The following is a 27,814-nucleotide window of genomic DNA, read 5'->3' on the forward strand; positions in this document are numbered from 1 at the left end:
TCCAAAGGACAGGAACGTCAATGATTGATCTTAATATATACATGAGGAAGAAAAGAAACTGGAGTCTTCAAGGAGACATTCTTAACACTGCATATTAAAACACCACATCTTCACTTCTGTAAAAGCTCCCCCTTCGTTCAGTTCATTTACTTCATGTGTCACCTTATATACTCAACAGCAGGTTGTTACAACATACTAACACATAAAACTTCACTCTAATGCAGTATGTAAAAAGAAATCCCTGGATCCTAGACAACTGAAAGGTGGAAGAGAGAAAAATATTATTTATCATTTGGGGGGGGGGGGGGCTAATGGATTTTAAAAAATCACATTAAATGATAGAGAACATGTAAATTCATTTTCCTACTTAAGTCTGTCAACATTTTTCCCACTAACAGCTAGGCATGGGTTGTTGTTGTTTTTTTTTTTTTTTTTTTTTTGTATAGGATGAGCAGCTCCTCTCTAAAAAACAGAGTATTTATGAAGCATATGTTTACAGTAAATCTTGTAACTCCAGAAGGTACTGGAGGAGAAGCAGCTGGGAAGTTCCAAGGCTCTACTATCAAGAGAAACTCTGATATGATAACCAGGATTATACATATTCTGCATCTGAAACAGTAAGTTTCCTGCCAGAGATGTATGGTTGCCTGTGTTCATTAGTTGCTTGACAGCCATATCATGGAATATGAAACTTGAGTTTGTGTTTTTGCATGTATCAAGCTTCTAATGGTAGGACAAAAAAAAAAAAAAAAATCATGCCTTTTCATTCCTAAATCTATCAGTCCAGTTTTGTCTCCTTAGATCTGAGAAGTTTTCCCTGAGAGCAGTATGAACCAACACACATCATATCCTCATTCCCAATACCACCTCTAGACTCTCCGGTCCCTTTGACTCAAAGTCCCCAAAATCCAGAAGATGGATAGGCACTGTGGAAAGTCTCCTATCCAAAGATGATATCTGGTCTGTTCTGAAGACATCACAGCTACTGCTGCTTAGAGAACCTAAGGCTGTCAGAAAGGAGGAATTCCAGTTCAACAGTATCATCTGTAGTCTCTACTGGCACATTACTTTTTTGTGCAGGGGATTGGTAATTCTGTACTTCATGTCTTGAAGCTAATATTCTTGAAGTCCCATTGCAAGAACATGCCTCCGGTTGTCTAACGCTGTCTGAGCAAGTACGGTTTCCATGGTAAACGCCTGGGCAGGAATTTGGTTGGCAGTGACCAGGGAAGTAGTAGTTAGTTGCCACTGGACTTGATTCTACTTGATTGTGAAAAGGATTATTAGTCACACAACAGGTCTGGAGGCAGTTATTTTTGAATCCATGATGGAGGCCTAATTTAGCAATAAGGGGCTTCCCAACATTAACTTCCTTTCTTTCATCCATTGTATCTTCTATTCCTGGATATTCATAGTGCAAACAAACCGTGAAGATCAAGTGTTCCTACAAAACAGAATGGGGGGGGGGGAAAGGTTATACTTCTCTAAATAAGCCAAATAGGAAAAATTTCAAGAAGCACAATCTACTAATGGAGGAGACCACCGATCTATTTTAGGAGCTAAAACCGCATATTAGTCAAGTCTTAACCACATTAGTTACATGCATGCTGCTTGAAAGGTGGAGGTTCTCGACTGATGTGTTAATATTCTTAAGAACTCTGTGGGATTGCAAAAAGCAATCTACTCATCATAAAGCTTTTTCTGCAAACTCATATTTCATGCTAATTCAAGGTTCAGTTTCCCTCTACTGCTTAAAATGTAGGTAAACCAGATCAGATGTCCCTGTACATGACAGGCAGACAGGATTTCTCAATTATGTTGCAGTCTGGATGCCCAAGATATGCTGCAGGCCAGAAAGTTTTATTTTCTGTTGCTGCAGGGCAACACGACAACAAAAAACCTCCCCTGTTGCCCACTCCTCCGAACATTTTAGAGAACAGAGTAAAATTAAACTTTATCCCCTTTACTGGCGAAGAACACCTCAGAACTTTACTGAAGACCTCCTGATCTGCTTAATACTTGCCCACCTGACAGTCTTTATTTCTAGAAGCATTTTTATTACAACACCTGCCAGAAGCATTTAAGAAAAGATACCTAGCCATGTCCAGATAAGATGTTCATAACAAAAAGATACAAAAGATAAACTTAACAGCGCCACAGTATGCTGAAGTGGGAACCTTTCAAAAGCCTCATCCAAGTACACAACTTGGAATAGAAATATGTAACATTTTTATCTCCTTCTAATAACTGTAAGATGCAGCTATGTTTCAGGTCACACTCTTACTGTACTACAAGGTACAGGAACATTTCCACAATGTGCACAAGATGATGATCATAAAAATAATCATCCTGTCAAAGTTCAGTACAATCCTAGAAAATACAAAGTGCCTTGCACAATGGCATTGGGATTGCACATGCATTGATTCTCTGGCTTTTATTTTACAGCGGAGGAACTAGTTATAGTCACTAAGTGTTGCTATTAGTCATTCTCCCTTCTAAGTAGCTAGGATTTAAATCTGGTATGTTGCGTATGTCTCCAGAACCTGTTACCTACCATGCAAACAATACACAGCCAACTCAATAGAACTGCAAAGCGACATGATTAATCTATGCTATCTGAACAAACTTGTGAGGAACAATTTATATTAACCCTTAGTTTTTGGAGTGAACTTAGCCTGGTGTAGAGGCAGTGTTTGGGAAGGTCCTTTGATACTAAATAGCTTCCAGTTTCCTCAGGAGTTCCTTTATTGGCCTCTTTAGGATCCACATCCAGGTCCTATTGCAAGAAAGAAATGATAACTCATCTGAAGGTACAGAACTTGTAGATCATAAAACAGTTAGGAACATTTATTTTTTTTTATGAAGTCAACATTTGCTTCTTCTTAAAAGGAAAGAACACCCATCTTGGATTACTTGCAGAAGCTGCTGAAACCACTATTAGTCACAGGCAGAAGAGGTTATTTATTTAGGTTACCCTCTTCTGCTGACTATTCCTTTGAAATCAGCTGAAGTACAGTACCATAACAGCAATTCTGTGGGCTACAGAGACACATCTTTATTATGCACATTAACTGAAATGCTTTCTTCACCAAGCATCAAAAGTGTCCTGTTTATTAAACACCAGAAAAGGTTTCCTGCACCTAAGGAACTTCCAGTTTTACTCTTATCCTTCACCTTACTGCACTGAGCTGAGTAACATCAATGGAACCAGAAAGATCACCCAGCTGTAAAGAAAACACTAAATTCTAAGAAAGCTTGTACTGCAAGGTAGATGTGCCGTAGGCCCAAAAAGAAGCTATTGACATTTAACTCACTCAATTAAATGTAACTACCTAATGTTATAATGACAATAAAAAGGTGACTTTGAAAAAGATGACCACATATAAAAATATGTTGCTGTATATGTACAGAGACAGTCATGTAAGCACCTGGTTTCAGTATTTTAGATTCACTTTATTACAAAAGGTGCAGTTTGACATGGACAGACCTGACAGTTTTCAACTTCAGTGGAGGGAGATCACACCAAGACACCTACAGAAAGCACTTACAAGTGCGAAGTCTGTAACGTAGGCTCTGCAAACTACTATTTCAGGTGGCTTCTTTACTATTCGCGTGTAGATTATCATGACATTGGAAAACTCGGCTGCAAACCCCAACTGAATCTGAACACCACATTTGAATTCGAGATACATACTTTCTGGAAGCTCTGCAAGTAAATAACACATCATTACATTCTAAATAGAAGTATGTATTTTCTATTATTACTCTTTGGGAATATTAAAAAACTTTAGAAGATACAGACCTTTCCTTGTGTACTCCCTCTACCTATTGCTTACATAGTCACGCAGAAGCAACTCTTAGAAGCTAACCTGGCAGCAATATTGTTTGCTAGATGCAGTATCAGAAGGTAACTGACTAACATTGCCATAGAGCTGACTTTTCAACTTCTTTCCAATCTTTCAATTCCAAGGTTTCTTTCCAATCACCATGCAACTAGCAAGGCAACATCTAATGCTACATACATAGAATACTGACCCAAGAATATGTTTATGTATCCGTAATCAAATCAGTAAGGTTAATACAGTACTGTATATTCAGGAGACACAGAGATAGCTTTATAATAAACTTTGAATGTGACAGCACGAAAAACTTCAGGTTCACAACACAAAAAATTCTAACATCTGAACACACTAATGAAAATCAAGATATGAACTTGAATTTCTTCAATTTCTATTCAGAATTATGGCTTATGGACTAGAGATTATAAAGAATGTACATCCTCTTATTTTCAAGGGAACTATTTTAGTTCTAGTGATGTAACATCCTAATATGACATTCCCACCATTCAAGTAGTATCACCTAAAGGTAGATCATACCATACCATGAGCTTTAGCCCACTGTAGGTTCCGTGCCATACACTCTGCAGAAGATATGGTTTGTTGAATGGGATCAGTTAATGCCCTTTTCTCAGACAAACTGCTGCGGATCTCCAAAGCTTGTTTGCCTTTGGTAAGGTGACACTTGCCCATATCTAAAAACAAGATGCATAGTTTCTCTCAAGATCATTGCTGCTGAAATTCTAAATAAATTGACTATACAATGTAGCAGTGGCGTAGCTGCTATGGTTATGACAGTATGAACACTTTGATACCAACTTGTAGTTTCAGAAGTATTCCTTTCAGTTATTTATTCATAAGATGTTGTGGATTAACCCTGGTAGATGGCCAAGCACCACACAACTGCTTGCTTACTCCCTCCCTCACCCACTTCCAGTGGGACAAGGGAGAAGGAAAAGAAGCATAAAAGCAAGAAAGCTTGAGATAAAAAATAAAACATGTTTGATAATGGAAGGAGAAGTGGAAAGACGAAAAAAAAAAAGAAGCGATACAAAGGCACTCACCACCACCCCTGTGTAGACCAACGCCCAGCCAGTTGCCAAGCAAAAGATAGCTAACTTTCCTAAACCTCTTCCTCTCTCTTATTGCTAAGTGTTACTGCATATGGTATGGAATATCTCTTTGGTTAGCTCAGGTCATCTGCCCAGTTGTGTCCCCTCCCCACCTCTTGCGCACCCCTGAACCTATTCACTGCAGAGCAGAGTCAGGAATAGAGAAGGCCTTGATGCTGTGCAAACACTGTTCATCATTTACATACAGCACTTTTAATGTGAGTATCACCAGTGTACCACTGTACTCACTAATACCCAGCATCTGGTAATACTCACAGCAGTTGTCTCACTGCCTGATGCGATTTTTCCTCACGCTACCAAATGCGCACACACTAGCTGACTGAAACAACCAGTGCAGACACACTTCTTTTGAGCAGCTGGAACTCTCAAGCAGTGGGAACACTATGTACTGCGTTTGTATTTTGTTTAGTGCAGTCCTCAGATCTTTTAGAGGTTGCCAGTTCTATTTCTTAACACAGGACTTATCTGCCTTCTATATTACCTCCCTCCTCACCCTCCTGTTTACTTGTTGGGAGAAGACTTCCACTGCAAATCCCAACAGAAGCTGCCATCATGCTCTCCTCTGTGAAATCAGTCTTTGCACTCTGAGCTCAAGCATGAGATAATGTCACACATCAGGATATCTACAGCATGGGACATTAACCTGAAAGCACAGACTAAGCAGTAAGAGACACAACATCTGGGGAAGCACAGGGAAAACGGATGCAGGCAGAGCTAAAGTAGTGTAACATTTGCCATGAGAAGAATGACAGTTAAGCAAATAAGTTTTTAGTAAGAATTGACTAGTGTAGTAAGCTGCAATTCACCTTCTGCAACCTCATCAAGCAGTACAGTAATCTTTTTGTCTTCTAACAGACGCTCCTTCAAGAACTTCATGAAAATTCCATTGGCCAGCCCTGACTGCTGAATCTCAAAAGCTTCTGCTCCTTGGCACCTACAAGACAACCAGTGACAAGGGGAAAACAAAACAAAACAAAAAACAACGCACTGCAACAGCTGCATGACTAAGATCAACATGAAGACAAAAGGAATAACATTTGGAAGTGGGAGAAAGAAGCCCTTATACAGCAGGTTTATGGTCAACCTGCTCTTCATTTGCAAGCAACTCATCCTGGGAAGATTTCACTTACAACCAAGCCATAGACCAGAGGCAATATTAGCTGTTTATGTGAGAGGCTTGAAATGCTCATGGAAGATTTCACTAAAGCTCTTGACTATTTCTGTTCAATAGGTATTTCACATCATTTGAAAACTAATAGCAAGAGGTTATACAGATATCTGCAAAGTAACCTCTTCAAGTAGTTTCATTTGCAGGTGTAACTATGTATTACACCTACATGAAGCAAAAAAAGCAGGGACAGTCTATATGCCACTCTTCTAAAAAATGATTAATTTGTCTTATATATACGTATACATTTTTTAATATAAATTTAATTTGCATTTGCAGAGGAGACATAACTGCAGAGGGTACAGTAGGTAGGTTAAAATTAATCAGTCCCTCAACAGTACGTGACTTCCTATACAAGTGGACAGACTGGTAAGCACCATTAGGAACACACAAGACAAAACTCCCACTTCCCCATCAGCACAAACATTATAGGTTTGAGGGTAAAATTTGCTTTTTCATTCTGTGTGCTTTTAAAATCTCTAATAAATAGTATTCAGATAATTAGAGAATTCCTACAAGTAGCCATTAAAAATAATCAGAAATATTGTCTAGCAGTTTCTGATTTGCTGCTGAATGCAGTTCTCTCACTGGCATTCCCTTACACCTGAATAGGAACATTAAATACCAGGAATATATATGGATATCCATGATCAGTAGACCATGGAATCATTCAAAGAATGAAGTCCAAAAGGTAGTCTGAGGATACAGATACCAATACAAGTTATCAGTCCCTTAACACAACAGTTGGTATTTTCTGTAAAAGATTAGCTACACAATCTCAGTGATATCTTCTGGCTTCAAAATATCTGCAGCACAGCAGGAGAAAAGTTTCCTTACGTGGCGTATCCAAAAACAATGTTGGCTGTAACCTTCAGAGCATCTAAGATAAGTATAGTATCATCATATTCATTTCTGCAGTAAGAGGAAACAAAAGAATATTTTGAGAACTAATAATAGTAACCAACTCCATAGTTGTTCAAAATATCAAACCAGCATAGTTTAGAAACATTATTTTTCTCCCACAGTTCTAGTCACTCCTTCTAGACAAAAGCAGCACCATCAACACTCTCCATGGAGAGAATTCAAAGAGTCAGTCAAACATCACGTTAACTATATGAGGGAATGATATATTAAGCAATACAGTGCTAATTTGGCTAAAATCTCTGCAAAAATGTCTTATAACTAGCCACTTTAGGTTATAACATAAACTATATTAATTCTGTCTTTCAAAAGATGGTGGTGTCTGCACAGTTAACATGAGGCTTATGTAGCTAATCGCACAGCAGATTGTGAAGCTGAATTGGGTCACTGGCATTTCATTAGCAGTGAGGTTTAAAAGCTCCACAAACATTAAAGCACTAGCAATTTTCCGTTATGAAACATTCCATAGAGACCAAATTCAGAGGTGCTGGCTGAAGAGCTAATTTCAAGTGCAAGTTTAATAGGACATAGTATTCTCTGAACATGTAAAGAAAACAGTACTTTGTTTAGAAAAAAATGATGAGCCAGTTGATTTTTAATTTCTAAATAAAGATACAACATCCCCAGCATAAAAGCAGTCCACCAAATTCATGCCTCTTAAGAGTTCTAAAATAAGTACTTCACTTGAGCCCTTCTGTCAAATTAACATGCTTTTGATCATATGGATTCTCCTTCCTTCCTGTAATGATAAAGATGGTTAACGATGCAAGGTGAGAAGGGTCATTCTTCTTCTTCAAGATGCCTAATTTCACTTTTATCTAGTCACACTGATGCTTTATAATTTGTAAACCACCACCAAAAAAAAGGGAAGAAAAAGATGTAATTCAAATCAAGAGGCAAGCATCTGCACATGGAAATGGAAAGTCTAGTCCCCAGCTTCATATATCCATCCAAGGCCAAAGACAAAATAAGCCTATGAATAAATTCTATTGACTTTAAAAAAGCTCAGGTGCAGGCCATAGATTTTCAGAACCAGGAATGTTTGAGAACAGTGTATACTCAGCCCAGGTTAAAGATTTCTCTTAAGCTTGAAGTCCAGCTTTCCCTCAAGATCCTTTGCTATTTTCCCAAAGCAAATGTTCAATTTCATTCATTCATTTTAAAAGTAAGCTGCATTTTAATCTCTTACTGCAGTGAATAAACTGAACTTCACAGCTGGTTCCTGGAACTACTATCATTATACTCTCTCCCCCTCTATCACAAACCAGAAACACCCCTCAAACATTTAACAACACTTCTCAGTATTCATGAACTATTAGATTAAATTATACCTTTTCCGACACATATCCAACAGGAATACGTTGAGCCCCGTCTCTTTTTCCTGCATTAATTTGAGGATGTTTTGTACACACAGACAGTTCGCGGATCGGTAGGGATTTGGAGCATCAATAGGAACCATGAAACTGTTTCCATAGTTTTCGTAGCCATGGCCAGCATAGTACAACAAACCTGAGAGATCAAACAGATTTAACTGAAAACACAGCTCAAGAGTACACTGCAACATTCCCATCAATTTTAACATGTTAAAAAATTTCATGCGCACTACGCATCTGAGGGAGATTAAGATCCTTCAAGATACTCCAAGTAGGTTTTTTGGTATCACTATGCCTTTGTTAAAACAGGAAGGAAGAGGAGGAGATAAAAAAAAAAAAAAGTAACAAATTTCACAATGTGCAGAGAAGTTAAAAAAACAAAAAAAAAACAAAAAAAAACAATTTTCAACTCATGAAACAGAATCAATTCAATATTTATATCAATCACACAAATAAAGATAGCTAAATACTCTTGAAGTGTTTTAAGTAGAGTTATGACCTCTAACAGAAATAATCTGTTATCTACTATATATAACTCTCAGACATAAGCAAGGAACCGTGCCAACTGTAAAACAGCTTCTCCACATGTGCAACTACAAAGCTTTGTGTAGCTAAGAGTCAGTGCAGATTTTACAGACAGAAAAGATAACCCTGAACAGTTTGGTTGGACTTTTTTTTTTTGTAGAGGAAAAACTGCCACCTTTAGAACTATTCTCTTTTCTTTTTAAGCTTACTATTATCATTGGCAATTCTTAAAATTAGTTTAACAAGAAAGAAAGAAAGAAATATATGTTTTACACTATGACAGCTTTTTTTTTTTTTAATTTTTATAGGGAAAAAAGTATTACTCCATGGTTATACTTGATAGGATTCCAGAGCACATTTGTATTACCAAATTACCAGCAACTCATTTTTATTTGATGACATTTATATCTCTTCACAGTTGCATGAACCCATAACTCCTGCTATACAAAGAAATGATTTCCTAGACACAGCAAATTATCCTCCAATCATCTTCATGTGTCAATACATAAGGCTACAGTAGTTTTGAAGATTTAAAAGTCTTCAAAAAGCACAGATTTAAAGATTTAAAAATCTTCAAGATTTAAAAGATTTAAAAATCTTCAAAAAGCACACAACAATTTTATATAAAGAAAATAAATCATGTAATTAAAAAAGCTTTTTGTAATTCTGAAACGGGAACTACAATCTATAAGTTAAATTTAATCCATATATGAATTAAAACATGAAACATTAAGGTCACATCAGTTTGCAGTAAAATTAGGCTATCTTGGAATTAATGACTTCTGCCAAAACATGCCAGAAGCTTGTATTGTCCAATGAAATTTTCCTGTTTCCAGTGCTGTTTTTGTTTATCAACAAGTTTCATTTTTTAAGAGAAGTTTTTATTTATCTATACAAAGCAGTCCATGGGTCAGATATTCAATTAGTACATAGCACTGCAATTAAATCAAAGTCAGCACAGACACGACAATTTATGCTAACTGTAGACATGGTCTTGTTATGCCTTTATTCTTACTAAAAGCAGCTCTGAAATTTGTATCACAATAGAACTTGAATATTTACTAAAAACAAGCCTCACCTTAACATACTAAAAGATCAATATTCAAGTCAGCTTGCGTACGTAGACATGCTACATGCTCTCCCTTTTCATTACCGATAGCTACAGCAACTGAAAATACTTCTCTTGCACAGCCCTGCCCGTCCTGTAAAGGAATACCAAGATACAACTATATCCCTTCAAACTAAGCCTTGCGTTTTCTTTTACTTGTAAGCTCTCAAGTCATTAGCACCTATGCCAAGACCTTGCTAACCGCTCCATTCAATCAGCAGTGCTCAATTTCTTTTTATGGGAAACTTGCATAGTCAAGATAAGCAGCAAGCAAGTGCATACAAGGTAAACTCCAGGACTTAAGGCTTCACTTCAAGAGCTTAATGGCTATTCACCTGCCAGCATCTTGGAAAATGACCTTTTAATTAACTCAAACTGTTATAAATGTCTAAAGGGCACAGAATTTTAAATGTGTCATTAAAACATTAGTTTCAAACAAGTTAAAAATGAAGTGCCACCATCAGTGATCTCGTGTCACACCTTAAGTGAAAGGGACTCCTATATTTCTTTTCCACAGAGTTTGGATCTGGACCTAAATTGAGGATATATTTGAGATCATATATCTGAGTATGTGTTAGGTAAGTAATTGGACTGACTGAAGGAAACTAGTGTCTTAAATTTAAAAACATATCAGTTTATCTTCAGTTTTTGCAAGGTTTACTATGTTAAATCAAGAAAAAAAAAGCAGAAAAAACACAAAGCTAACATCTTTGAAATACTTCGATTTGTTTTTCAAGCCCAAATTAATCAGTTGGGGCTATGTTAAAACAGAACATTTACTTATGTTCCCATTGCCTCCTCATTGGATTGTTTTGCTTCCTAACAATGAAGTTAATAACTTGCTTTCTTTAATTAAAAAATCAGTTAGAAAGGAACAGCGGATATGGACTAGTGGAATATATTATACATAAAGCAATAAATCCCAACAGTACCATTCCCCACAGCTAAAAGTTACCTTTTTCCAACATGTCCCACAGATTACGTTCAATGAGGGCAAATCAAAGTCTGCTGTGAGATGGCTTCCTGACAACAGGACTTGCCATCCCTTTGAATGCAGACGGTAAGTAACAATATTCACATGCACCCGTCCATCCGAAACAAGGAAATAATTGCTAAAGGACTATGGAAACCCAGCAGCAGATCTGCCCAACTCAATTGATGGCACGTGGACCTGGCTCACTCACGGCAGTGGCCAAGACGCCTGCACCATACAGCACCAACCCAGTCACCGCTCTAGCTGGTGACCTCCAGCTTTCCTCAGCTTTTTGCCTGCTGCCAGTGGAGTTTGCGCTGCAGCAGTCACAGCTCCATTCTCACAGGGCCCTACGCTAAGAATACCATGTTGTCTTTACAATACCAGAGAGAGAAAAAAATTGATGCCAACTTGAAGTTTTTACTCCATGTGACTGCAAGCACCCTGAGGGCTGTTTCCTTCATGTCAGATCAGCAAGGCTCCTGTAGCACACTCTGAATGGCAGCTGCAAATAAGCACCCGTTAGCCAGCAAAAAAGCTCGGGAGCAAAGACAAGCATCCAGAGCTACAAAATACCTGGATAACGCACCAGAGATTCATGCCATTTCCATTCTCAGCTTTGGGACAGCTGTCCTCAACACCATTTGTGCAGGAGGATTTTTTGTTGTTACAGAGCACTCGGAACACGAAGTCAAGCAAGCAGAAGTGCCTTGACCTTCATCCTACCGAAACAAACTGAATATAGAGGTGCATGCTGTCTTTTTACAGTAGAAAAAGTATTGGAAAGGGCAGGAACCTGATATATCAGAGCCTTTTCCCAATGAATAGGAATATTTCAGAAATAACTATGTTTCTTTTTTATTTATTTATTTATTTATTTTTCCCTTGAGTGGATAACTGCAGCGTGTTGTTTTTTTTTCCTAAGTACCTTCAACAGTTAATCTGTTGAGCTCAAGATCAGAAATAAACCTCTGCATACCCAGAGTAAGCAAACATGTTTGGAGGGCCTCATTAGACACTTTGGCACAACAATTTTAAGTAGGCTCAAGTTCCTCACAGACGTCAGCGTCTAAGTGATATCAGCAGCTTTTTTTTTTTTTTTTTTTTTAAAGAAAAAAGCCTAACTATTTTTAGTCTTTAAAATATATAGGTTCATGCTTTTCTCCTTCGTAGGATAGAATACTAATTGCACATTACATTTAATACAACATAAACTAAAACATTAGAGGAGACCATCATCATCATGTTGTTTACTAGTCTTGCTCTTAAGGAACAATATCTGAAATGCCAGTTTCCTGGCAGTAAGCAGCAATTACCCAATGTCATACTAGGCATCACGAGTATGTGTAACAAGGACTGATCAGGAGTATCTGCTATGCTTCTGTTTGGAGCTATGCCCACTAAAAATGCAATAAATCATCATCTATTTGTGCCCTGACAGCATCTTTTATATGCTTTAAGACATTAGTAGACACTATCCAGAAAGAACAAAGCGATCACAACATAGTTATTGTCAAACACTACTGAAAGAACACTCTGCTTTTCTTTCAGAAATATCAACTTGCTGGGAAAATATAACTGCCAAAACATGGCTTATAAGAGCTTTCATATGTTGCTGGTGAGAAACTTGTTAATGCCTTTCAGTACTTTATTTTCTAAATTCTTGTCAACAATTACAGAAGAAAAAAAAAATAGAAGGTGCAAGAATCTAAAAGCTCACTCAAATGCATGAGCCCATCTCTCCCCCAGGGTACAAAACCAAAAACAGCTACCAGAAAGTCTACTAAACTTTACTGCCATAATTAGTCCCCATATCATACGAGTTTTGGCTCCGATGTAAATGCCCAAATGTCAGATCATCCAGTTCTGCACAGAGCATCAGGTAACACACCATTTAAAAAGTCATACTAAGAAATAACTTGACCTTGTGTTACAAAAAATAATTGAACAATGTTTTCTTGACTGGATATTACTATAAAAATTCTGCAATTTAAACAGTACAATTGGATGAGCTTTCTGATCTCTGTTCTAAAGGATTTCTACAGTTATTTATGCAAACAGCATTTAGAAAAAATGACAAAGATGGGGGCATTCAGCAGCACGCTCCTCAGAGCCCACCAAAACATTTTTTTTTTTTTTTCCCCATTTCAAGTTGTGTCATTCTAGGCCTTTTCCACCTAAGGCATCAAGGTTTTTTGCTGAGTGGATCAATTCCATCATGTCCCAGCCAGCACAGCCACTGGTTCCAACCTTGTGCTTTCTCTCTCAAAGCTTATTCATAAATTCTTTGTCTTGCCTAATCATCTAAGAATCAGTGCATACCAGCACAACATGTATCAGACTTGATTAGTCTTCATCCAAGAAGGTGGCAACTGCTACGCAATATGTAGAGGACAGCTTAAAATTCTTATTAATATTATGTTACAGGTATCTGATAAATAAACGTGACTCCAATTAACAAGAACATAGGGGAAAAAAAAGAGATGTGTTAAACACACACCTTTCAGTATGCTTAATTTTTACTCCTGTAACTTAAACCAGTATTGATAAGATGTTGCAGAACAATTATTAAAGTGATGGTGCAATTTAGAGGGCTGTTGCCTGGTTAAGCAATGTAACTGCGTATTAAGTTTCCCACATAATGTGCACAGAGAACACTCTGCATTCAGACTGTCCACAAAGATGTGAAACAATAGCTGTATCTGAGTTTGGAGTAGAAATACAGCTTTGGAGAACTTTTTCACTCCCTCTTTAAGACTTTATGAAAAACTCTGTGCTTGCCAGGCCAGTATCATGACAATTGAAAGAAACCTGCAATCCAAAAAATAAGGATTTCTACTTAACCTGAAAACTTGGCAGAAAGAGAACAAAACATGATTTCCCCCCCAACTCCCAACACACCTGGTATCAGAGTGCAGCTTACTGTCTGTCAAGGCAGAGAAAAGCACACCTCTTCCTCTGTTCTTTAAAGATCTGGTGAGCAAGGACTAAGAGAGCACAGCAGCCCCTCCCAAAGAGCTCCAGAAGGATGGAAGTCCAGAAGTAAAGAGCAGTCTGTAGACAGCCAGTAGAAAGACAGAGGATGAACAGAAAGGTCCCAGTCCCATGAACAAGCTCAGAACATACTGCATGCTGTACTTCTGGCTGTTCCCCACTTCCTCAGCAGAAATGCAAACTAGGAGCCTGAACACACCAAGGGGCTGGTCAACCTTAACCAAAACAGCAACTTGTAGGCACAGGAAAGGGGGAAGGAGGACAGAGAAGGTGTTTAAGAAGAAGGTATTTAAAAGATCTCTTAAGACCAGCACAGACTGCTGTTCAAGACTACACGTAGTCTTGCATACTGCAGTTACACATTTTTGACTACTCTGTTACGAGCTCTTAGCTGTAACACAATAATACAGAAGACACAACACTTGCTCTTGCTTGTAAGATTAGCAGAAATGCGCATTTTCTGCAGAGTACATTGTCAAACACACTACACAGATGCAGCAGCTGTTGGCAGACAAACACACTGATAGTATCGAACACAAAAGTACACTGCAGTTTTAGGTGTGGTTAAAGAAAAAAGTGCAAAGATTTTATCTGTTCCAATAATAAAGTAACAGTAATGTTTTTAAACTAAAGTCTAAGGATGCTGGTGGGTGTGTTTAACTTTTCCCACTCTACATACATACTATTTGCAATGAAGTTTGTTTTATTGTCACATACAGGGAACTGGCAGAGGTAGATACAAGATGTTTGTGTGTTTCACGTCACGAAACTGACCTACTTCAGAAGGGATCCCACTTGTTCTTACCATATACTCCTCTGTCGAGGAGAAGCAAAAATTCATCCACAGCATTTCGCATCTCAGACTCAGTAAGATCCAGCAAAGAAACAACTTTGAAATCCATCTGTCTTAGCAAGTTGGTCAATTCATAGACATCCACCATTGGAGCCTTGAGTCGGGGGTGATTCCAGTAGTTCATATTTCCAATTAAGAGAGCTACTTTGTCTGTTGCTGCAAAGACAAAGGGAAAACAAAACAGCAGCACATTTGTTGTATTCCCTAGATTCAGTACCTTAAATTTAATTTATATCAAAGCAACAATAGTATCCAACCTCACTTCAGGCACAATACTTGCAAGTCATTCTGTATCAGCTATACAGCTAACTCAATTCTCATTCAAAGAACAAAGAAACATTTCAGCATGTTCTGACAGTCAACATATCTGAACTGTGAGGCATTTAAGACTGGATAATTTACCAAGAAGTGAGTCACTAAGGCTATATGTCATTTAACTTTTCCTGAAAGCACAATTACTGAATTCCTCCATACAGAAAGAAATTTAATAAACATGGAAATTCTTACGCTAAGTTGCTAAAGGTATGGCCGGTTATATTCCACCTCTCCCACCCCTCAGGCCAGCATTATGACAACTGAAAGGAACCTGCAGATTCACAAAATCTTGTGCTTCTTAAAAATAAAACAAAGCAAACAAAAAACCACCACACACAAAAGACCACTTTCATATCTCCAATTCCTACATTCACATCTTGCTAAAACATAGTATGTTTGAAGTAGAAGCTTTTACTTAAATAACAGAAAACTTTATTTAGGTCAGAAGTAAAAAGTCATTTTTTTCTGTTTGTTAAGGTTTCTTTGGTTGCTAAACAAAAGGTCCCTTTTCTTCGGGCCTCTTCTTCTGTTGCTGTAGTTAAAAACTGAGAGAAGATGAATTTACAAAACTGGGAGGGAAGTCTAACAACGTTCTTATATCCTGAGATATATTCATGCTGATTTTAACACAGCCAGAAGTATTTCTGTCCCGAGGAAACAGAGCAGCTATGAAACAAAAGAAAAAATAATCTACATTGACAGAAGTGCTTCAGAGACGGGTAGTCTCATTTTTATCCAAAAATTTTACACCAAGGTACAGAAAGGCATTTATTCAAAGTAAGGCACTTCTCCTCTGGTTTATTTGTTACTTCTCCTCTCCAACAGGAATTTTTGTCCTACTGCTCTGGTTGCAAATAGGATCATATGACTGCCCCAAATCTGCTTCAGAGCCTGTAACCCCACTAACCAGGAGACAGCCTTTGTCCATAGCCTCAGCATCTAACATTTCAATTCCTTTAGCAAGATTCCCAACTTGCTTTTAACATTCTTACAGCTGAAAAACCTTCAAGGTCTTGAACAGCATGGACTATTTTAATGGCAGAGAAAGATGTATAGTGACAGTAGAAGACTGATGTTGAAAAATACTTTTAAAAGTGTGAGTTTGCTATACAATTTAGAAAAGATGAGCCAGAACTGCACTTACACTCCCCCTCATGCTGATGAGCCTGAGAGAAGTAAGATTTTGACATAGTGTGGCAACCCTTCCACCTGGTTTGGCACTGACAAAGTCAACTCGCCTGACCACAGTCAAATCTATGATGCAATGTGAAGAATGTGATTAAAAAAAACCCACCAAATGTTCTTCAAAACACCTATCCTTACCCATCTACCTCAACAAGCTGCAGCTCAGGATCAATGCCTCCACGCACTGTGCACAGTTGAAGCTGAGTTTGCAGGCACAACATACTCTCTTAGCAGACAACACCAATCCCTTTACTCACCTCACCCTAATGCCATGATCTCCAACCACAGAAGTATTCAAAATAATGGTGTAACACACTTGTTAAGGTCACAGCCAGAGGAATTTATAACCGTAAACTGAAACAGGCGAGAAGTCATAGACACTCCACCAAGTCACTAAAAATCTGGTGCCTTCATCACAGCTTACTACTTAAAGGGCAACCAAACATTATAAAGGGCTATAGAAATGCAGGCGTCTTCCTCCCTGCAGCTATTTCACAAGTTATTTCATAAGCAATGACAGAAGAAGCAAAATTCAGAAGCAACATTACCTCCTAGATAAGAAATAAAAGCGTTCATTACAACCACAAAACTACTTACCAAAAGGTCTGTCATTTGATTGTTCTTGTAGGTCTGCAAGAAATCAATTACAAGAACAGATCATCATTAAGTACAATCATAGTTGTCAGCAACAGAAAATGAAGTGCATGTTCCATAAAGCAACAGTCTACTAGGAAGGCTTTAATAACTTAATTTCTTCACTGGTTTTAAGAAAATAAAAATGCTTTTTTGTTGCTGTTATTTACCTGATTTCTTTGACCTATAGCAAACATACCTCAGTAGGATATGAATAGCTAGTCCTATTTATTAAGAAATGTTAGAAACTTGTGGTATTATTTTAAATTTTACAAACTGTATGTCAGCATTTTCAGTAATGTCTGAGAGTTCATATTCTCCAAATGAAATGCAGATATGTAAGATGGAGATAGCAGCAGAGATGACAATTGAATATGTGCAAAATCTTTTATTTCGTACTTCACAGAGGAATGGTAAAGGCAATGCCCTGCAAAGCCTAACTCTGGATAGCATGTCACAACAACACTACTGAACTATCTTTCAGTGACTAAGCCTTAGCAGAAGTAAACATATCTTTGATGTCTAACCCAGGAAATTATGACTTCTGTGATTTGATATTTTAGGAACCCTATCAGAGATAATCCCTGATAGGGTATTATTTCAGAATTTGTTTCTATAATAAATATCAAACAGGCTTCAAGTCACATGAGCTCACTCCAACATTGAGTTGGTCTATTTCATAAATCCATCTATCATTGGTGACAGCCAGACATCTTATACTTCACTCACTGTAATCATCTGAAAAAGCAGCAACATAGTAAAACTTACAGCCCAACAAAGCCATGGACAAGAAAACAAAACACAATTTCTTCTGTATTTACATAAGTATGTATGCAGTATAAAAGAGCAGCTTTGTGTGATTTTGAAAAGCAACTCTATGGTTCATTGCTTATCTACAAGTTTGTTTATTGGGACCAGAAAGTGGTACTGCCCCTACCTGTCACTAATAAATCCCCAGTTATAAAACACATCCAAATAATGTAAACTAAATATTGTAACTGAGCTAGGCTTCAGTGAATTGTAACATGAAATGAAGATGTGAAATTAAAGCTTTTCAAAACATAACACTTACCTGTTTTTTGAAGATCACTTAGATCTTCTGTGAAGAAATGCACCAATTCATAGTTTAAACAAGATGCAAAAATACATATGCTATTAATATATATAATTAATATATCTATATCTCTCAACATCTTTTGTGTTTTAAAAGAAATTATAAGTGCAGGGCACAAAAACAGTACAAAAATGAATATTGCAAAAGAAATCTTGCTTTCCCTCCTCCCCCACCCCCCCAAGCTTTAGATCATGCTATCAAGGCAAAGAGAGAAGCACATGCAGAAGAAACGTTACATCACACATCAGTGTTTTAAAGCACACTGAAGCTCTTAACCCACATATGCTTTTCAGCAATGCACTTAGTAATAAATCATCCCAATAATTAATCTTTAAAAATTGATTGACAACTAAAGAGTTACTTTACCTTCTGTGCACTCCACTGCCATAGATTTCCTTCCTTGTGTTTTAAGCGGGGGGAAATTGGAAGACAATTGCTCTCAGTTATGAGAGTTAGCACATAAAATGGAAGAAAAAAGTCACTTCCAAGCTTCTCTGTAATCTGGCTCATTTTACAGCAGTATAAATCTTTCAGCACTGACTGTGATACTGTACAGTAATTATTACTAAAATTCAGCAGTACTAGAATGTTCTTAGGATAGGAAAGAACTTTTCATATGAATTATGCAATAGTAGTCCCAGATAAATATAGAAGCTATATAAACAGATCTTCTCTTCTTTAGTTTACTGCAAATACATGCACATGCCCTAAACAGTGTTATATCCATTTATTTCACTTACAATCTCACCTGCCCCAATTGCTAAAGAGCTCAGTGTAACACAGTTCAAATCACTAACAAGATGTTAATGAAATCAAGGTTTAAATTGTTGTCAGAAACAAAAATATAAAGAAAACAGCTCACCATCTGTTGTCAAGCTACATTCATACTAGCAATGCCAAAAAGTGGTAGCATTTCTATGCTAGCTACCTTAAAAACCCAAAGCACTTTATAACTTACAGAACTGTAAAACTGCCTCTGCTGTCAGCAAGCAACACTATTTTAACAAAGGGATGCACTAAAAATATAGAAGATTATGTGCTTGGCTTAATACTAGAAGTCTGAAAAGCAAATTCTGGTGATAGAGAAGAAATTGGTAAATCAACTGACCTCTATCAAACTGAAAAACTCCTTACCTACAACAACTTCTATCTTCTTGCTGTCTTGGTCTTCCTGGTCATTGAACACGTGACACCAATATGTTCCCCCATGTTCCATGTCCACACAAGTTACCTATGTGAGCACAATCATAGTCATCCTGCCAGGCCCCAGGCCCCCAGATAAAACAGTAAAAATTAAAAGCAAAACCTAAACAAATCCGCAATTTTCTGATACCCTCATTCTACAGAAAGCTGAACAGCATACATTCTAGAAATGCTTTCAAGAATTGAAGAAAGACTGCAAATCCACCTAACAGGCCTGAGATACTTTAAGCATTAAATGTAGCAGCTCTTACAAATCACAGAGCTTTGCAGTCTGGGATAGAAATACAAGCTTTCACTTTTACTGGTACTTCATCTTTGTTATGTAAATAAACCTCTCTAACTCAAAATACACTGTAGCTGTCCACCCCATGACCACCACCTGAAACACCTTCAGGATTACAATTCTGCACCCTGGAGCCTCAGAGCTATATTGGCATTTGAGTAACAAAACAGGATAGCTACTTAGAAACTGTATTTGCATAAAAGGTTATCAAGGCTATGAAGAAGTTATTTTCTTCAAGGAAGCTTTATATGATAAGCTAAAGGTGATTACATATTAACCCCCCAAGAGCACTCTGCAGTAACTTACCATGTAGACATTTTTGCTCCCATTTGCCAAGGGAAATCCATTTCTGAACCACTGATATTGAGGAATTGGGTTTCCAACAGCTCTGCATTCTAATACCAAAGCATCTCCCACTGTCAAGTTTTGTGGCTGAGGCTGAATACAAATGCATATCTTCTTTTCAGGCAAACTAATTAAGCTCCCTTCAAAAAACAAAGGAAACAATGACAGGAAAGAAACTTTTCCATCTGTAAGTGTGCTTGTCTTGTTTACTTGTAGTGCAGTTAACCCCTCACTCCATTTCCACAGAATCTAGGTTTGCTTACGTGTCCAGGCTTTAAGCATACAAGTGCTATGAGCTTCTGTATAAGGTAGGACTTTTTTCTAGTGGCCAGGAAAGCACTGAAACTCATTAGGTTCTTCTTTACCCAGTATCTTTATTCTCAGACTGGCAGCAAACAGATAGGCAGTGGACAAAAATTCCTGATTATCAGACCAGAACCCATAGGACAAACATGCATAAAAGACTGCGTGTGTAAACACACTAACAGGTTACAGGGCTCAGGTTAAAAAAAAATAAAAAAAAATTGTTTTTTCTGGTACAAGAATCCTTTAGGAATTCAAAGGATTCCAAGACACTGTTTTCCATCTATTCTTATCCGCTATTCATAAAATCATAGAATGGCTTGGGTTGGAAGGGGCCTTAAAGTTCACCCAGTTCCAACACCCCTGCCATTTCTTCCTAACGTCTAATCTAAATCTATCCTCTATTAGTTTAAGACCATTCCCATTTATCCTAACATTATCTACCCAGTAGAGTCCCTCTCTCTCCTTTTTATAAGACTCCTCGAAAGGCCCCTATTGTGGAACTTTGTTTCTCTTCTGCTTTTATAGCCAGTACAAGAGCACAATAATTGAGTATCACCCTTTTAATCATCCTTCTCTCATGTCTGCGCAAGACAGTGACGGGGACCTGAGTTTCTCTAACAAGCAGGAAGGCAGACTTTCAGAAGACCATATTTGTCCAATAAATGCTCACTCGAACGCAAAAAAAAAGACTTCAGCTTCAAGGTACAATCCACACGGAGATGTCCCGCTATAAAAAGCTTCTGCCACTCACTGTGAGATGCACCCTGGAGATCGCAAACTTCCAGTCGTGCCCACTGACTGAACGCAAATGAAGATTCACTGTTCACTCGACAGATGTAGAAGCCAGCATCGTTTACTTTCACTGGATTCAAAACCAGCTCTGGAGAATTACCATAGGGAACCTGAATCACACACGAACCAAGAAATACTTTGATTTAGTTTGATTTAAGCTAAACTAGGATCAAACATTAGAATATTTATTCATCAACTCCTCAGTATTAGAATATTTATTAACAGCAGCCTCAACTTCCGTACTTGCTTAAAAATTTTGAATGAGAAAATCTTGCTCTACACGCTTGGTAGCTTAGAGAGGGACTTTCTTCTAGGCATTATTCATGTGCGCCTATTTAAGAGGATTCTGAGCTTTTAAGCTGGTTAAATAACCCTTCCTGATATTATTTATTTTCTAGGAAGATAATCAGGACAAGAAATATGGGCATTACTGCTTCCGTTCACACTCCAGAGATACTGGCTCACATACACTCTGGTATTTTACCCAAGTCTGTGACACACTTGTGTTCAGGCCTTCAATTGCTCAGTCTTTGGAACCAGTTTCCATCTGTCTAAAGCCAACGGTGACTGACATTTATTCCACTGCAGCAGTTTCTCCTCAAGGTGTGAAATTTCTTGGTCGGGTCGTTATAGCATTTATTCAACTTTTATTTTTATTAGTAGGTGAAGCAAGCATCTCCCCTTATAATTAAGGGTAACAGCCTTCAAAAAATTTTGGAGAGAAATTCCCATCTAACACCAGGAATACCATAAGCTAGTTTATGTAGTCATTACCTATTCTTTTCACCAATTTTATATACATACATGTGTGTGTATTTATATATATATATTTTTTCCCCCTATTACCTCTTTTTCCTGTTTGAACCACTGGTAATGTACAAATGGGTGTCCTGTTGCCCAGCAACACAGCTTGACAATCTGGCCAGAGAGCACTGCTTGAGAGTCTGGCTGTATAACAATCTTTATACCTTTAAAAAAGAATTTAGACATAGAAAAGTGATTAAGAAATACAACTCAACCATTTAAATTTGTGCTTAAATTATCTTCCAAGCAAAGAAAGTTTCTGTCATTAATTATACTTGAAAGTAATCTATTTTTACTGTGTGAAATGAAACAGTTTCATTTAGTTAATTCTAAGACATTCAAAATTGTCTTCCATTTCACAAAATCCACACTCGAATCAATCAGCACTCTATGGAATTTTATTAAAGATTTACAGGAGATGACTGATGTTTTAATTTCTGGAAACTTCCATCACCTCTTGCTCTCTACTCACTACAGCAAACAGTACTTCCAATGGCATCACGGTTTCCTTCTGGGAGGAGTATTCCCACAATACACCTTATGGAGTTTGCTCACACCAAATGATTTCTTTGAGTTGTTAAACTTCAGATATGAGACAAGGCACAGCCTGAGGGAGCGTTCAAAATAGTAAAACCTTGTTTAACTACAACATACTGAGTTTTTCAGGTATTGCTCATGCAACTTAATAGCCAACGTTAGTTTCTTTAATGGCTTTTGCTCCTGTAGAGCACAGGGCTGGGGCTTTCTTTTTACTAGGCTGCAAGGTAAAATTTTCCACTTCAGATTTTAACTGCCAGGAAATAGTGTGAGTGAAATTCTGACACCAGTCTGATACGATCCAGTTGTTTTCTTAACCTAGACCATTCCAGAGATCTAATTACAGTACAACCCCCAAAGCAGATCCACTGTTACAACCAAGGTCATGGGAAGAAAAGGGGGGAAAAAAAAGTTATTTGCAGAACAGAAAGTTTAACCTCAAGGTGCTGACAAAGAATATACGCACCTCTGGCCAAGTACAGAAACAGCAAACGGCACAGAGGCACTTCATTACCTTTTCATTATTCTCTGAAATTAACAATCAGATACAAAATAGGTATTCATATTTAATATTTCATTTTTATTAGAGTCAGTCTATTTCCTTGTATTGGAAGAAAGTAGGTTCCTTATTACTATTTAAAAGGAACACACTTTGCAGAAGCTGAAAGCGCAGTTTGGTACAGAAGCAGCATCCCAGACTGGGGGGGGGAATAATTTTAGAGAGTAATGTAAACTAAACAGAAGCTGCAAGCAAAAATAGCTGCAAAGAGATTGCAAACATCCCAGTACAAGGCTCAAGATTATAATTTGCTCCAAGCCTTCTTACTACACTCTATCAGGAGTTTTCTTTTTGTCTGCTTCCCCTCCCAACTCCCCACTTGCATTCAATAGCTTAGTCACACATGGGGACTTTTTCCTAACAGAGAATGCTTGAGGAAAGAAACTGTAATGATTTGATCAACAGGCTGAAACTTGAGCAGAAACACATGTGGTTAGACCGAAACAGAGATTCTGTGTCATATGGAAATCACAGGGTCTTTGTCTAGCAGGGAAGCAGGCTATGTTAGCTTCCTCCATACAGAATCTTATTCTAAAATAGTTGAGTGCACAGGGGTCTACTCCAAACTAGCTACAGGACTTGAAAGCTCCTTGTCTATCTTTCCATAAAACATTTTCCCTCTAGAGCTTAGCTCCAGAGATGGATACTTCAGTTTTTCATTTAATACTTCCTCTGCTGTTTTTCTGAGTTAAAGGAAGCATATTAAGTCGTTCACAATCACCTAATATTAAACAATATTATCACAATCACCTCATATTAAACAAGACAAGTAGGATGTTTACAATATCAATTTAAAGTGCTTTGCACTTTCCAAAGACTTCCATTTCTATTTTTTTAATCTCTCCTGATTTGCATCACTAACATCTCTTAAGAAAGTAGCTGAGAAAAGCAAGTCATCTGAAAGATCAATATCTTGTACTCCTTAGAGTTGTTACAAACAAGTTCTAAGAAAACTGATTCATAATTTCTTCAGTTTCAGTTATTTTCCTGTCATTCACTCAGCATTATATAGCTACTTCCTGCAAACATTACAGAATTTAATGTGTTAAAAAACAAAACATCTGGCTTAATTTTCTGAATGATTACAAAGATACACCAACACTTCTTTGTTCATTCAGCGAACCATGGTGCTCCTAGCAGAGTAAAAATCAGCCGCCTTAACTAGATGAAATGGCTGCAAAGCATTGCTACTACTAGTTAACCTGAAAAATTCCACTGTTGTCTTAATAGTAGTTCTAAGTCCATTGCTTCAGTTCTCATGCTGTCCAAAGAAAAGAAGAACAACTATCAGTATGGCAAAGAGCTTGCTAGTTTCATTCCCAATCCCCACTTTCATGAGGGGCTTTTGTAACTTCCTAGTAGACCGAATTTTACCACATCCTGAAGGACTATACTTGTACTCTACAAGAAGCACTTGGTCTACATGGTCTTACCCATGCATGCCCTTGCATTGTCCACACTTCTGCAATTTTTGAGAAGCAGCAAACTGAATGCATTAACAGAAAATAATCTAGTTCGCTGCTAGGTTAGCCGCTCTGCCCAATTTGCTAGTTGGAATGGATCCAATACACAACAGAACTGGTGCTAATTGAACAATTCCCTTTCAATCAGGGTAAGCTATGAACTGAAGTTCTCAAAACCTGTAGCCTAAACAGATGGCTGGCAACGCTACTTGCCTTTCTAACTCAACCACTGCAGTTCTATAAGCATCTCCCAAAGCCCCAGTTTAATACAAGTTAGCAGAGCAAATGACAGCACCTGTCACATCGATGCAGCAAAGTCCAAGCTTACAAGACTGCATTAAGCCTGCTTACCTACTTAGCCTACTTTTAATCTCAGAATCATATAAATGATACCAGTTACTAGAATTCAACAACAACAAAAAAATGTTTTTATTTATTATAGAAAACAAATACTTCAGTGTTTCCAGTGGAAAATGCCTAGTTTCACTGAAAGCACGAACCAGAACTGACCTGAATAGCTGAGGCACTGGAGAGCCTCTGTATGCTCCAGGGCCTGCAGGAACTCCACCAGTTCCACCACAGTGCAACCCCTATCACCCAGCAGCTTCAGGAGACTCCAGCTTGGACTTCCTTCTGGCTCCAGGACTTTGAGGGAACATTGTTCTAAATCGAGAGGGCTACAAAATAATAAGACATGGCTTAGACCTTCTTAATACTCTTTCTCAAAAAGGACCTAGATTACGAAAAATCAGTTTGAGACCAAAACAAACAAATGAGATGGGAAAATCGTAGCTGATCTGGGCTTTTTCGGAGTATTTCCTTCAGGTTTCAGGAGTCCAGAGGTTATATAGCAGCACTTCCACAGACAGAAATTAGTAAGTTGTATGCTGTAAAACAAGAGATGTTTGTACCTAACAATTCTGACCAAACACATTGAGAAATCTTCCAATTTTTTTATTTTCTAAGTCTCAGCAGAAAAACAAGTACAGCACCTTTCGTTTTCATGTGCCTAATTCAGAAGCGGTAAAAACTGAGTCAGACTCTAACTTGAAAGCCCAGGAAGACTTAGATCTGCAGAGTAGCTGTTAAAACAGGCAACCGCGGCAGCTTCGCTGCTGCACACACGGCTACAGCTACAGCTGACAGCTCCAATAAATTTATGGCCAGCTATAAACTTTCCCGCTTTTAAACTTCAGTTTTATGACTTCACGTGCTTTTGTTCTCAGCAGACTGAAACAACACAGATGATAAGGGAATGAGTACTTATGGAAAGGGAACGCAAGTTTATGCATTACCGCTAAAAAGCTTCATCAACGTTTCCTTCACTAAATCCCAGTGCCACACGAACCTGGGGGCAGGACACTTTCCCACTCTCCCTTATCAAGAGCCTCGTTGCATTTCGCTGGGTAACACGGGCACAGAAACGCAGCACCAGGCCTCTCTGCTGGTCTCGGGGTGTTTCCCCGTAGCAACAAATGACCGCCCCAGGGAAAGGAAACGTCTTCGCAGCGCACCTCCAGCGCTGCGCTCGGGCCGCCTTTCTGTTATTTCCCCCTCCAGGCTCTACCCTCTGCACGAGAGCCACACGAGCAGGAAGCGCCGCGCCGAGCGTGACCCGGGCAGGAAGCGCCGCTCAACGCCCCCAGACAGCGGAGCCGCCCCGCAGGCAGCAGCGGCCGCGCACCTGCGGCGGAGGCGCGGGGCGGGAGGCGCTCGGTGCTGGCTGCTGCCGGGGCTCGGGGCCCGCCGCCCGCCGCCGCCCTGCCCCGGGAGGCTCGCCCAGGCGCCGGGCAGCAGGGCGAGCCCCGCCCGCCTCGCCCCCTCGCCAGCGGCCCCTGCCCCGCGCCCCCGCCCGGCTCCCCGCAGCGGGCAGCGCCCTCACCTCAGGCGGACCCTGCCGCGGCTCCCCGCTCGCTGCGCCAGGTCCCGCCAGCCCTTGCCGGGCGCCGCCCGGTCCAGCAGCTCGCTGAGCCGCCGCAGCACCGGCTCGGCCAGGCGGCTGAGGGGAAGGGAGCCCGGCGGGCTGCGCGGCGGCTCCGACATCGCCCCGCTGCTGCCTCCGCCGGGGCGGTGCTCCCGCCCGGAAGGACGCGCCCAGCGCAGCCGCACGGCCCGGCCCCCGCCGCCGGCGTCCCGGTACCGCCCGGCCCCGTCCCGGTACCGCCTGGCACCGCCCGGTCCCCCGCAGGGGGCCGCCTGCCCCGGGCGCGGTTCGCTGCCGGCGGCCCGAGGGGAGCGGTGGGGCGTTGGCGCCCCGTCGTGAGGCAGAGCGATGCCGCGGCCAAAAAGCACCGCGTGCAGCCGGGGTCGGCCGGGGAGCAGCTCCCCTGTGGAGGGAGCGCGGCCGGGCAGGGCGGTGGGGCGAGCCAAAGCGGGGAGCTGGCAGCAGGCAGGAGGCAGCAGGCGTTTGGCCCGGCCGCAGCGCTCCCCGCCTCACGCTCCGTCCCCGGGAGCCGGGGTCCCGGCGGGGGCAGGAGCTGCCGCTGAGGGGAGGCCCCCGAGTCCCTGCTCCAGCGCCGTGAGGCGAGCGCGGGCACGGTGTGAGGTGAATTCGCATCTTCCCGCAGCTACAGGTTGCTCAAAGTGGGCTGAAAGTGTCTTAGAAATTACTCCTACTACCATTTTTAATCAGTAACCGAGCACTCAGGTGTGACCGCCCATACTCTGCAGTGTTTCCCTGCGTAGCTGCAAGCCTGCCCCGATGTCCCTGTGCGCAAACTGGAGGCCGGTGGCTGCAGTAGCGCAATGTGGAGACCAAATCCATCAGCTGTGCATGTAGCTGGTTGTCTCGTGCCTGGCACTAGTCAGAGCTGCACAGAGACACACACCTGCCTGCAGAGCTGCTAACAGCACAGCATCTCCCCTTGGCTTCTGTGGGGTCCAGCACCTCTGAAAAACAAGCCATTTATTTAGACCTGAATTTGCTTGGAGTGGCTTCTTCACGCACTGTTAATCAAGAATGTATTCCTCCCAAGTTATGTGCGAAACCAATCTGCATGGCAGCATGGGTACAGGTAAGACAGTGCATTTGGCTTCCTGATGACATTTGTGTACCCACAGTTGTGTATGATACCAGGCTGGTGTCTTTCACCCGCCTTGGGCTGTGGACATGCTTGTTGGGACACCCCATGGTGTCAAACAGTCAAATGAGATCACGTTGAAAATGGCTTCAGATCCTGGTCTCTCAGTTCTTTGGGGATTATTTTGGCTATTAAGCTATTGTATGAATCATAGATATCCCTGCTGCTCTGTTTGTTGCTAAACACACTTGTTTTTTTTGCCTGTGGCCTAGGTCTCGGGAACACTGGGAATCTGAAGTATTTAGCACCTTAGTATCTGATAAGGGGCATTTTAGCTGCACTTTCTGCAAAACAGTCAAGAAAAAAACATG

General features: G+C 39.8%; 2 protein-coding genes across 2 annotated transcripts in view; one reads left to right on the forward strand and one right to left on the reverse strand.

The window, feature by feature from the left end:
• Positions 1–606: 606 nt before the first annotated feature.
• On the reverse strand, positions 607–27,553 carry MALT1 (MALT1 paracaspase). The gene is made up of 18 exons (XM_032205512.1): positions 27,497–27,553; positions 26,306–26,802; positions 24,934–25,100; positions 21,907–22,028; positions 21,020–21,170; positions 19,924–20,102; positions 19,266–19,362; positions 18,498–18,530; positions 18,090–18,116; positions 16,982–17,014; positions 14,837–15,040; positions 8,390–8,567; positions 6,975–7,049; positions 5,776–5,903; positions 4,382–4,531; positions 3,549–3,706; positions 2,651–2,776; positions 607–1,444 (listed from the first exon to the last, which is right to left on the reverse strand). The coding sequence occupies exons 1-18, from the start codon at positions 27,551–27,553 to the stop codon at positions 983–985; spliced, it is 2,844 nt and encodes a 947-aa protein (XP_032061403.1). The 3' UTR covers positions 607–982.
• The window catches only part of ALPK2 (alpha kinase 2), a 40,466-nt gene continuing 39,868 nt past the window's right edge, over positions 27,217–27,814 (forward strand). The window contains exon 1 of the mRNA XM_032206759.1: positions 27,217–27,437. The gene's annotated coding sequence lies outside the window, so the exon portion shown is untranslated. The remainder of the gene's footprint in view (positions 27,438–27,814) is intronic.

Source organism: Aythya fuligula, chromosome Z, assembly GCF_009819795.1.
Source record: "Aythya fuligula isolate bAytFul2 chromosome Z, bAytFul2.pri, whole genome shotgun sequence".
NCBI classification, from domain to species: Eukaryota; Metazoa; Chordata; class Aves; order Anseriformes; family Anatidae; genus Aythya; species Aythya fuligula.

Coding starts and splice junctions, on each gene's coding strand:
- MALT1 (XM_032205512.1), bottom strand. CDS start 27,553: ATGGGGTGTCCCAACAAGCATGTCCACAGCCCAAGGCGGGTGAAAGAC. Junction 20,103..21,019: donor TCTCCAGGGTGCATCTCACA/GTGAGTGGCAGA, acceptor TGTTTTTTGAAG/GGAGCTTAATTAGTTTGCCT. Junction 15,041..16,981: donor ATCAAATGACAGACCTTTTG/GTAAGTAGTTTT, acceptor TTGTCTTTGCAG/CAACAGACAAAGTAGCTCTC.